This window comes from Aplysia californica, unplaced genomic scaffold, assembly GCF_000002075.1.
Source record: "Aplysia californica isolate F4 #8 unplaced genomic scaffold, AplCal3.0 scaffold00057, whole genome shotgun sequence".
NCBI classification, from domain to species: domain Eukaryota; kingdom Metazoa; phylum Mollusca; class Gastropoda; order Aplysiida; family Aplysiidae; genus Aplysia; species Aplysia californica.
In genome coordinates, this window is record NW_004797327.1 from 397915 (window position 1) to 410965 (window position 13051).

At 39.9% G+C, this 13051-nt stretch overlaps 1 protein-coding gene across 1 annotated transcript in view; it reads left to right on the forward strand.

Annotated features, from left to right (window-relative positions):
- Positions 1 to 11776, forward strand: part of LOC101849673 (cyclin-dependent kinase 2-interacting protein) — a 12416-nt gene extending 640 nt beyond the window's left edge. Inside the window, exons 2-5 of the mRNA XM_005093044.3 lie at positions 7485 to 7647; positions 8315 to 8417; positions 9160 to 9292; positions 10674 to 11776. Of these exons, the coding sequence (XP_005093101.2) occupies positions 7485 to 7647; positions 8315 to 8417; positions 9160 to 9292; positions 10674 to 10873 (599 nt within the window). The 3' untranslated portion in view covers positions 10874 to 11776. The remainder of the gene's footprint in view (positions 1 to 7484; positions 7648 to 8314; positions 8418 to 9159; positions 9293 to 10673) is intronic.
- Positions 11777 to 13051: the final 1275 nt, after the last annotated feature.

Genomic DNA, 13051 nt, shown 5'->3' on the forward strand with positions numbered 1-13051 from the left:
CAAAATTTGTTGACACGCGCACCGGGTGAGAATAGCCACAAGACCCGCCTGCACTATTCTCACCCCGGGTGAGAATAGAGGTGGCCAGCGAGTAATGAGTTATTGAGTTCGCTGTGTCATCATAGGCCGTCGTTATTCGGACTCGAGTCTGAATAACATTTTTTCATGTTCGGACTCGAGTCCGAATAAAAAAAATTCTTATTCGGACTGGAGTCCGAATATGAAAATTTTTTTATTCGGACTCGGGTCCGGGAAAAAAGGAAGTGTCTTCGCTCTATAGATCTAACGTAGTTCAGTGCTTCCAATTTTCCGCCATTTTTTAGTTTCCCCCACACCTTTTCTGCCGATCCGATGCCCGCCGCCTCATTGATACGCCCCCCCCCCCCACCCCCCATGTTTCCCACTTTCTTTGTTGTAGAAAAAGGTAAAATTGAAGATTAGCAGACCACCTGGCACCTGCATATTATGTGCTGTGTAAAGAAAAAAGACCGATTCGTTCAAATACACAAGCCTGTGTCATATCGATTGTTTACCAAGGAAAAGTTGTGTTGGTGTGTAGAGCTGAGCATACGGCAACTTTTGATTCCATAGACCAGCGCACAATTCATTACGTAGATCTACGTCAAGACTAGCTTATAATATTGTAATAATGATCAGTTGCCGGAGGGGAAAAAGACTGACACGTATGCGACGTTCAACGCCCGGACCGATAGTGCTCCCCCACCCCCCTCCCCGACACGCACACAGCCACACGTGTGCAGGCCGCCCATCCGACCCCGACACACGCTAAGGAGCCATCTTTAATTGCTTCTGATGACCTCTTGACAAATAAACATTTATTAGAAGCAATATAACTATTCAGGCCGGCCTCAAATTCATCGTAAGATTAAAACTCGGCTCCTGCACAAAACGCCTTTTTGCCCGAAGTGATCCCGGTCTCTACCCAGCCTGAGGCGAGTCACGAGTGAGGCAGGACAGGAAGCCGGATTCACGAGTCACAGGAAGTCGGAAGTGATGTCATGCTGGATAAGAATCAGAGTCCGAATAACATTTTTTCATATATTCGGACTCGAGTCCGAATAGTCACTTCGGTCATCATAATTAGTTTTTGTAAGTTTTGCGGCATTTGCAACACAATACAGTAGTCTCCGCCTAAATGAATGCCATACAAAAGCACGCTCCGCTCAAACGCACGCTTTCGTCATCTGACAGGTTTTTTACTAGGCTATATAATTTAAACGTACAAATGCACGGTCACTCCCTCTAATCGCACGCTCCGATCTGCGAAACACGCTGACAAGTTAAGCTTGGCAAGGTCAAGGGGGAATTTTCTCTACAACCTGCACAGCCTGCATAAGACAAGCCTAGAATTTACTAGAAAACCGGATATTTGGTGAGACTTCCTCTCATGCCGTACAAAGAGAGTGATGGACAGCGTTTTCACACCCTACTTTCCACTGACGCATAGGTCTCAGTCTAGGGCTGGTCAGTTAATAAAATGTTTAGGGGGGGATTGGGACTGAAAAGTTTTTTGATTGGTTACTGTAAATGTTTCTTTGAGAGAAGGTTTCTGACTGGTGTTTAAGTGACTGCGTGTAATGTTTAGTTAGATCTAGGCCTGATGCGCGACTCGCGTAAATGCCGTTAAACCCTAGACAGGCCTCTAGGTTTAAAGAGTAGCCAAGTAAGCCTAATAAGCTGCGCTCAAAGAACTTATATAACGTAGGCCTACTTGTTCAACGAATCACACAAGAGAAAATGTTTCTCTGAACGCAGAGAGTAGAGAGAGATTCTGCATGAATTTATGGTCGTGGTTGGTCCGTTGTCTCTATGACTATGACCAACAGTTTCCTCTTAGGCTATCTGTTCCCGACGTTTATAGTGCATATCTATTTCATTGAGTCTGTCTTTCTCCCCCCCCCCCCATTTCAACGCCTTTGTATTCTTAACCCCTGTCGCAGAATCCTTTACAAAACAGTCAAGTGTCGTCACATTATCTGCCAAAATGACCCCCTTCTCCAAGGGAGGTCACTAGAGTAATAAGGAATTGAGATGACTGCGTCCTTTCCTCCCTTTGCAAAGGTTCATGTAAACGCACGCTCCGTATAAACACATGCTGAGGAGCCCTCCCGAGCACCGTGCATTTAGGTGGAGACTACTGTAAGGTCATATAGATCTAGATCTAGATCTAGAAATCTAAATCTAAATCTAAGTGCTAAAGATTAGAGTTGTTACCAGAGAGTAACATGCGCAAAAAAGAAGGATGTGAGAAAAAGATGATAAAAATGAAATGTTTGATATGACAGAAGAAGCAAGCCACACCGAAGCACCCGCCAACCACCCATATAATACAGGGTGTCTCTCGCTAGATGAAAATGCACCATGCCTAAGCTTAAATCTAGTCTATATATAAATCTACAATGGCACCGAAGTGCGCTGGTATTGAACTGCTCAACAAAGTTAGGGTAAGATTGAAGAATACCGGACCAGCGGACTGACTTTGCCTACGTCTCAACCTTAGGAATTTATGATTTTCCCTAGTTTTTTATATATCTCTCAATGGAGAATCTCGGACCGGTAGATCTATTCATTCATAATTTGTCAGGGGGGAGACCCCCCTGAAACCCCCACCACCCTCTTCCACCCCAACCACCCACCCCACTCACCCCACCCAGCCCACATTCTCGCGCAGTAATGTATACGGGTGGTCCGGTATTTTTCAATCTTCCCCAAAGTTAGACCTACACACAGTGAGGACGTCAAAATGTTGTCTACACAAGAAAAAGTCGAAATAGTAATTTTGGCAAGCAATTTAAGCCAGCGAGATGCTGCAGATGAATTCAATCGTCGGCACCCAGACAAGCTGCCCATCTCCCACACCACGATGGGGAGATTGTATAAGAAATTCAAAGAGATGGGAAGTGTTAAGAATGCCAAACGAACAAACACTGATCCATTGCCCGATAGCTGACAGGCTGACAGATTGGCAAGATTTTTTGTCTTGCTCAATCAGTTCACAACGCCAGATAGCTGGAGAGGTGGACACAAGTAAAGGTAGGCCTACCATCCATCGCCTGCTATGTAAGAATAATTTTGGTCAACCTGTCCACAGACTCCACGAGGATGATCTGAGCCAACGTATGGTGTTTTGCGATTCATGGGCTTTGTCTAAGTTTGATGAGAATGCAGACTTTGGCAAATCAATTCTCTTTTCCGATGAAGCCATTTTCTATGTCACTTGTGATGGTAATCGTCAGAGAGAACCGATGCTGGTCACAGGCGAACCTGCACTTAGTGGCAGAAAGCAGAGAACATGGATCAGGTCGAGTAATGATCTTAAAGACTGGTTGGTTGGACCCTTTTTCTTCAATACCGTAATGGGGGACAGTTATGTTCACATGTTGGATGAAGAAGCCTTTCCATCTCTTGTAACACCTGATGGTGACTTTCCTGCTTACTTTCAGCAAGATGGAGCTCACCCACATTTTTCAGTCAAAGCAAGAAGGTATCTTGATGCACAGTTCCCAGGAATATGGATAGGTCGTAGTGGACCCATTGAATGGCCTCCAAGAAGTCCTGACTTAACTCCTTTAATATTGTACCTGTGTAGTTATGTCAAGGCTCTTGTCTACGAAGGCCAACCACAAATAACAACAGTCAATGAATTCAGAGAAAGAATCAAGAAAGCTTGCGCTAGCATCAACCATGCTGTTTTACACGCCGTGTTCCGTGAGTGGAAGCTGCAACTCTGGATGTGCTTCACGCAAGAGGGCCTCAATTTTGAACAGTTCCTGTTAAGTGGAAATTAATAGACTGCGCTTTGCTCTATAAGATACTTTCTATAAATATGCACTTTAGTACTATACAGTTCATGCCCACATGTATTTTCCCCATGGTGCGTCTAGCGGGAGACACCCTGTATGTTTAATATCAATATTCATGGCATAGCATGGATATATGTATAATATATTAAACAAAGTGACTATTTCTCAGAACGCTCGCGAAAATAAACTTGATCTGTATTTCTCCTAAAGGTTTCTGTTCTCAAAGTTTTATGGTTATTTGCGAGATTTAAGTGTTATCTTTCATTCTGCCATTCTGTGAGGACTGGGAAGAAGCATTTTTTACATCAAATTCAATTTCTAGAGCTTGAGATTTTAAAATGTCTGAATATTCAGATAGTTCTACTTCAGTTGGGATTGGGGCAACGTTCCCGGACTATAGGGCCTACTTCATTTGAAAATATGCCTTCAAAAGGAAATGCGAGAAAACAAGACTGCTCGACCTTGGCAGTAACCTGTTTTGCATTTAGTCACCCCTAAAGCACTAAAATCCTTCATGTAAACAAAACCAAAAAAATCCCTCCGCGCCCCCTCCCTGATGGTGTGTAACTAACCTTTTAAAAAAAATCTTTCTTACGTAAGTTTCTAGACATAGGCGGCTTATATCTACCAAAATCTGCATGATTCAACAGCCTAAGTGACAGTATGACGGCGTTTAGGTGTTTGAATCACATTAATCAACGCCACTCGACGAGCGCTAATGGTCGCTTGGGCATTTGAGTATTTGACAAAAACAAATCATAACTGTTTTAAGAGTAATTATGAAGTTAAGAGTAATTATTACAATTACAATGTATTTGGTTGGGTCTTCTGGGGAAGGACTGTTTTTGGCTTCATGGAATTGGTAAAAAAGATTATTCTTTTTAATGTTCAATTTGTACTGGATGTTTTTGTTCAGTGTGTATCAAAGGCAACGAACGTTTGTGACAACGAAGTTGTTTTTGTTTCAGCCAGGTCTGAATGGTCCAGAAATCGAACATCAAAAGGGGATGGGGGGAATATTGTCTTGCTTTCTTAAAAACGTTCAAGAATATGCATAAAAGCACATAGACCACGCCATTTTTTCCAAGCCCTAACGATTACACTGTGTGTGCTGTCCAATTCCATTTGCGTTTGTTTCTTTTCAAATTATTTGTGTTCAACAGTTTTGTTCTATCTGGTACAAATGTCGCTGATTGCATTTGACAAGAAAGCGTTTAGGTCTGATAAGTACAGCTGTCACTGTATATAATGAACACGGCATATTCATTGTCAGTAGGCTCCACCAGGAAGTTACTGACAGAAGAAGAGAATTCATTGGCAATCAATGGTCCTCCTCCTTCGTGCCAAACGTGACACTTCACATCTTTGGTTATCCAATTAAAAAAAATATAGACAGCTAATTTGGTCCTGTTATGATATTGTGCAGCAGATGCGTTCAACGCCATACTAGCAAATCTGCTTCCAAGAGCTTGTACACTCGACATAATCTGGTCCCATCCACTGGGTTTTGTGCAAGCTTCTTGTAAGATTCTTTCTTCTACCTTGCATACTTCACATTGATCATTCTGACATACATTCAACAACAGGTTGCTCTTTCTTTTTGAATATCTTTCTAAAGTCATTTGGGACAATGTATGACTCTTTCCGGTTTTTTTGGTACTCTCTAAGAAGGCCTCTGAGGCTTACCTGTATTCTGCCTGTAGTAATGGGAAAGCAACTTCATCAAGTTAGCCCCAGAATTATTTATCACAAAATTGCTTGTCCTCTTATGCTCACTGGTAATTTGACAATCGTGGAGCTACCATCCCAAGGTCATGTAAACTATCTTTGCGACTGTTACGAATAACCACTGTGGGAGGGCAGTTGTATACAAACACATTGTTTTGCATGTAGGTAGAATGTATAAGATTTGTTTCAAATTGAAGTGTAGAGCTGGAGAGTTGAAGTTGAAGGTTTGTTGAAGAGAGAATTTTCAGGGCGAACATGTTTATGAGTTGCTTTTTTTTTTTCGAGTGACAAATTAAGTATCATCTACCCCACACTGATTAACTAATCAATGATTCAAGAATGATACATGACATACACACACAGCAAGTAAATGAAGAAACGCGAAAAGTCACAATAAAAATATTTTCCAATAGTTGTACCGAATGTGAAATAAGCGCGTCTTAACTGTCAATCATAGACTCTAAAAAAAATCGATTCATCAGTAGCTTTTGCCACAACTTACCGACTTTGTCGAGTTAGTATTAACTTAAATATTCTTTGATGCCATCTTGCCCTTTCTCAACTACACTACCAAACCTAGTGATAGATTACACAAACAGCCTGGACAAAATCTTCTGGCTATCGATACGGTTCGAACTTAGTCGAAGTTAGCAAAGGCAGCACTTTATTTTGATGTTACCCTCAGTCTGTTTTGACAAAGGCCACAGTCGTGTGAGTCGCGCCGCCTACGAGACAGGTAAACACCTCAACAAGCCGCTGAATCTGCGTGACTCAACTGCCCTTTCGCCATCGGGCTGCAAAACTGGCACTTGGGCGGTTGAATCATGTGGAAATTGGGCACTGGTGTGATATAGGCGATTGATTTACTAAAGGATTGAAACACATTGCAGTAATATTTCAAACTCAGGATTTTAATATAGGGTGTATCAAAGGCATAAAGGGGTCAAAAAGTGCTTTTCGAAAATTTTGTCTCTGAGGCAGGCGGTTGAATCACGCGGCTAGCGATATATATTTATAATAATAATTATGTATCGTATAGACCTATTTTCTTTTTGGCAGTATTGGCAACACACTGTGTTCTCGAACATACGCACTCGCATGGATGTTTTGTAAACACACCCACCATACAGTGAACAGATATTCAGGTCCCAAACTTTATCGTCATGCAGTTTTCTTTACAAGTGTTTAAGATACGTATATAGTGAAATTCATACATTATTTCATATGAGGCATTGAGGTGAAATCTGGCGCTCGTCAAAATAATGAAGTCGAAGAAAACAGCATTTTTCCGGTGGTTGGCAATTTTTTTCTAATTTTGTTTTTTGGCTCAACACCTTTTATTATGTCTATTTAAAAACAAATTTCTCTCTGGATTTTATTGAAAAATGTTAATTTAAGGCTTTAAAAAATGTAAATTTTCTTTTCCTAAGTACTCTATCGGTATGTTACCAAACTTTGGCGGTCATTTTCTCGATAAATTTACCTCCGAAAACAGGTGACCCCGACCTTCTTGAATCGGAAATATCTCGACTTCTATTCAAGATAGATGGGTGTTTTTTTCATCACACACAAGGCAAATGAATAAGCTTTAAGATGATACAATTAACTCAACATGCCAAAAAATTGACAAGTGCCTGATTCCACTGCGAAGTGACACAAATTATTTTTGCCTCTCACCAATTTGCCATATATGTGCTAGCCCGTATGTGTTTCTCGTCTCATTATTGATATGATGCATTAATTCAAGCTATTCTTGTCTATGCATGATCTGCTGGCTGTGAGAATACACAGATACAGGAGAGTGGATTTAAATTACAAAAGGAAGAAGTGCTCAGTTTTTTAATTACATATATGTTGAATGTGTAGATTTTTCTATGCATTGTACTGTAGAAGCTAGTTCTGAGATAGGTAAACTTTTTATTTCGTTTGCAGTTGCACAAGTGAAGCATCACGGAGCAGGGAACCTGACTGGTGACCTCAGGAAAGTCAAGGACACTGCTGCAGATTTTCACAACCTGACAATGAAATGGAATGCTTTGAACTCGCAAGGGATGGACATCGTTACAAGAATTGCGAACATCAAAATTGAAAAAGTGTATGTGTTTGATTCAATGAAAAATTTTGAAATAACTAATTTGGGGTTGGGGTTTTTTTTTTGGGGGGGGGGGGGGGGGATATCGAAGCTATGGAATGTGGATGGAGAGTAAGCTGCTTATTATTTTGCCCTATCGAGGCTCAATATGCTTCCACTTCCATTGATCATTGAATCAGATACAGGTCGAAATTGTTCAAGACGGCCACCCATTGCTGAGGAGAAAAATCTTTTTCTTAGTCACAGACAGGTGGATGTTCTGGACAGTGTCATATTATGATTAAAATGATTTTGAAATGGGATTATATATCTCTCTTTAGCTGTAGTAGGAATTGAGCATATTTTAGAAAAAGAAATGCCCAGCAAAAATACTATTTTTTATAATTATTATTAATGTATAAAAATAATTTGGGTAAGAAGTGACCGTTTACACAGGGGATTGTGTTGGGCAGGTATATTGTTATATTTGATTTGATCCTGAAATATGTCGCTTTTGGAAGGTCGATCTTTGTGGTGGTTCACAGTGTAACAGAATAGCCTACTATCTGACTTTGCATCTTTGTTGTTTATGTTATATTATAAATACCGTTAATTGTCAAGTGTCTTTGTGCTTATTTAGCAAATGTTAAAGAGCATGTGTGATGAGTGTCAACCGACTATTTCTTGTCAGGTTCAACGTACAAGACTTGAGTGAAGACAGCCAACAGACACAGCAGCTTCCGCCAGAGCTGAACCCATTATGTGACTTGCTGAGTGGTGTTGTGGATGCCATGGTCAGTTAGTGGACACTGAGAGTTTGCTCTGTTTAGAAGTCTTGTGTAGTATAAATCAGTCCAGTTTCATAACTACTATACTGCTTTGATCTGCTCTTGGATTTTTGCAGCCTTGAAAATTTCAAGTAAATCTTATAAGTTTTATTTCTTTGTTCTGGATTAAGGATTTTGGTCGTTTAAGTGTGCTCTTTAAAATTATCCTAAGTTATTTCAGGTTATTGGCATATTTAGCTAATGGCATGTTGTTCTATCTTGGCTTGTTGCAAGATGTGTGATATACAGAAGTTGATTATGCCAGTTTAACGTTTTAACTCACAGCTGATGATTTGTTGAGATGGTTGCAGGCCTCAAGTTTCTACAGAACACAAGGTGGAGAGAAGGGTTAACTAGAACGGCAAAGAAATATTGCTGCATTTTGTATGACAAACATGTAGAGGACTTAAAGTTTATGATAAAATAAAAAATTTGGCTATGCAGCGGATTGACAGTCTCTCTTTTGTGATATTCTTCTTCTGCTTGTGGATATGTTTTCACTGCTTCTTTTGTCCTTGCCTGTCCCTGCTGAAATGTGACTGTTATCATTCGGGCTAGCCATGAACTGATATCTAACTAAGCATTTTGAAGCAGAACTATGCCACAAAAAATCTTGAAAACGGGTGCGCTTTGGTTTTGTTCTTAACAAAACTTGTTTTCCTCTGCTTTGTGTCGTTTACCTTTCATCGTATCCTTTGTGTAATTTCAGGAGAAAATAGAAGTGAAACTGAGAAGCAAAGTGGAAATGATGGAGGGCCTCATTGCGCTGAAACAGTTTCAGAAGCTCAAGTCAGAGTCGGAGAGTCCTGTGCTCTTTGTGACCATGACGTTGCAAGATGTTGGTATGTAGAGCTTGTGTGCGGGTGGTTGGAGGGTGCTCTGATGTGGTTTGTTCCTTCGTTCCTGTCAAATATGTATGGCCCATATCTCTCCTCCTTTCTGACTTTTTGTAGTGTTTGTTACTTTCTTGGAACACCTCTAATGTTCGGCACATATATGAATTAATTGTGCTGCAAATGTGTAAAAAGGAATGCCATTTTTTCATGATTTCCGTTGTTATGGGCATTGTCCATTCTTAAATCCGTTTTCCTATATCCACGCAAAAAAAATGTACAGGAAGCCGATTTTCCATTTTGTTTTATATACGGAGTGGCACGAGGATCCAAATTTTTAACCTACGGAAGTATACTCTCTGAATCAAAATGTGCATGATCAACCGGATGTTTAGGTCCAATTTCAAATGTAGGCCATGACTAGCCTTGCTTCGTTACACGCTAAATCTAGTCTCTAAAAAACTTTCAGTTATTTTTACAAAAGTCCTGTGGCATCCCTGCGTAAAATGCTTAGTATAACAAACAAGACCTTTTGTTGTTTTTTAAAAAATTACCCTTTTCTTTTATGAATTATATGTGAGTGCCCATGATTCTGGTGGGAGCTATGATGTGATCTGATCCTTCTACTTGAATTTCATCTTGATGTTATTGTCATAACACAAATCTAATCTGTTTCTCGTGGTATGTGGCTACTTTAGAATTATAAAGTTCTATCTGCTCAGTGCCTAGTTTTGAGAAATTTGACGTTAAAAAATTTGAGTTTCACAACATGTCAAGCCTTTTCAGATGCAATTCTTTGGATATTTTGGCAACGACTCTGAAAAACTCATACTCATAAAATTCTGACAGAGCAGATAGAACAGTTGTGAGGCAGCATGGTGAAATCAGGCGCTCGTCACAATATTAAAATTGAAGAAACTGGCATTTTTCTGCCGGTATTGATAATTTTTGTGAAATTTTTTTTGGCTGAGCACATTTCTTTGTGGATTTTACTTAAAAACGCTGATTAAAGGAGAAAAAATGAAGATTTTCAATGCTCTTAAAGCATTGGAATTCACTTAACTTTGGCAGCCATTTTTTCACTAATTTTACCTCTGAAACCAAGCAACTCCATCTTCTTCAATCCCAAATATATCTTAACTTCTATTCAAGATAGATTGGTATTTTTTTCACCCAAAGCAAGACAAAAGAACAAACTTTAAGTTGATACATATTTAAACTCCTCATGCCCATTTATTGTCGAGCGCCTGATTTCACCAAGCTGACTTACATTTGGTTTCTGACCTGATGGGTGAGTGTTTGAAGTTCTACTTAATAACCGCTCGGGTTTTGTATAATTTGAATGTTGCACATGATAGGCTCCATGTTGTTGTTCCTTTTTTATTTTCAGCTTGCACAGTACGAAGCGTCTACGAGATGTACAGCAAAGAGCTCCACTTCAAGAGACAGCTGTGCGGTCAGATCGCTCATGCGGGGACCAGAGACACCATGATGTTTTATTCTGTCAGTTGGATGCACCAACCCTACATCGACTGTGTGGCCCAAGATTTTCTCAGGGCTCTGCTCAAAGAAACTGGCCATGTGAAATGAGGTCCTACATGTTTGTGAGATTTTGAGGAAAGCAGCTCGGTGCATTGCCATTCCTATCTATGGCTCCCTCTAAGACTTGTTTAGGGCCTTACCTGAAGTTACTAGTCATGTGAAATGAGGTCCGATACGTTTGTGAGATTTCGAGGAAAGCAACTCAGTGCATTGTCGTTCCTATTGCTCCTCCCAAGACTTGCTCAGTGCCTTGCCTAAAGAAACTGGTTTTTTGAAATGAGGTCTGACAGCCTATGATGTATCTTGAGGAAAGCAGCTGTGTGCGATTGAAAGAGGTGGGGATCAACTAGTGTCAGAGGTATAAGTAGAGTGAAAAAAGACTGCAAAATTTGGTGACTTTCTTAGCTTTAGTGTCCTGGAAACGAAATTATTTTTTTTCTCCCCTTTTGATCACTGCTCAGTAAAATGTAAAATCCACTCAGAATTGTTGTTTTAAGTGGAAATAAAAGGTGCTGACACCCCCCTCCCACCAAATTGGACAAAAACTGCCGAACTGGCGGAAAAATGTTTTCTTTAATTTTATTATTTTGGTGACACCTCATTTCACCACAATACCACTCATATAATTTTGGGATGTAAAAAAATGTTCCTTTCTTTAATTAATTTCATTATTTTGATGAGTGCCTTTTCTTCACCACATTGCCATACATACAATTCTGGGATATTTCAAATCAAAGACTTGTTATCAGTGTTTTACTTTGTTGACCCAAATTCATCTAACAACCAATTTTAAGATGCTGTCAGATATAAAGTTGGCTTATTTTAGATCTAAGGACTGTCATGAGTGTTCTGCTTTGTTGACAGATGTTCAATCTGAAAATAACAACTTTCCTCTATTCTTGAACGACTTCAATAAAAATAAAATTACTGGAACAAGATCCTTTTGAATTTGAACAATGTTTTGTTTTCTCTTCAGTAGCTGCTACTTAAGTGTTCCCTCTTGTCGCTATTCTACATGTTCCCTTTATTACGCCCCCATCTGCACGATTTGAATCATTTAGGAGAAGGGCTGTGACTCTGCCTGTTTGGGGCCAACCCAATTTGAAAGGGAAACACTGTCGCAGCAGAAGAGATGGTATACTCAATGGATAGAATTCTATGCACATGGAAATAGAACAGGAGTTTTCTGTGTGCAATGCCAAATGCCCTACTGCTACACCACATGCGGCAGTCCTACATATTCTTACTTGCTTCGGAACCTATCTTTGTGAAAAGGATTACCCTCACTGTTTCTGAGGCGTGGCTGACAATGGTGCTCACCTCATGTGTGCAAAAATCTTTGCTTGACTAGACATAAGCAAACAACAGTCCTGCTTGCTCCAACAGCCACCTGTATATAAGACAATCACCTATACAAACAGCCACGTCCAATTCCCCCCCCTCCCCCCTCTTGAATTAAAAAAAACAACATTATAACTAGCTGTGTGATATGTCCTAAGACTACCACTTTTCTCCTCAGCAATGGGTGGCCGACCAGGTCAATTTTTGACCCCAGGACAATTTTTTACCGTAAGATTAAACAAATTCACATTTCGTTGTGTCAACGTTGCTTCCATATCATAATGCCTTCTTAGTTTCCGTCTTTGTCTTGAAGTAACTTTCAGTGTAGATCAGTGAAGCTACCACATTTTGCTCGGGATAGACTATTGGGGCACTAAAGTGAAAAAAGGGGATTTCTTAACACCAAAATTCCTACCAACCTCGCCAGGACCTAGAACTAGAACTCTATAAGGGGTACCAACGGCAACAGTCTGAGACCACTTAATATGACCTTATTGTGTTGTAAATGCTGCAACACTCTTGCTAAAACTAAACAATAGTCAGAGGAAATAGAAATTTCTCTGGTTCAACAACATTTATTTACATACAGTGAAGTCAGCTGAAACAGAAATCTTTGGGATGGCAGATAATTTTCTTTAGTAAAGGGAGATTTCTCAATTCAAAGAGCGAAGATATAAATCAGGGTTTCTATTATTCTTTTGGTTTACTGCTGTTATCAGATTAACTTCGATCCGTTTCAGCAGACTACATTGTACTTCATGATAAACATTTAATGTTAGATTTAGTCACACAATAAAGTTTTAGTAAAAGTTTTACGGCACTTGCAACACAATAATAAGGTCATATAAGTGCCGAAGATTAGAGGTGTTACAAGAGAGTAACAAA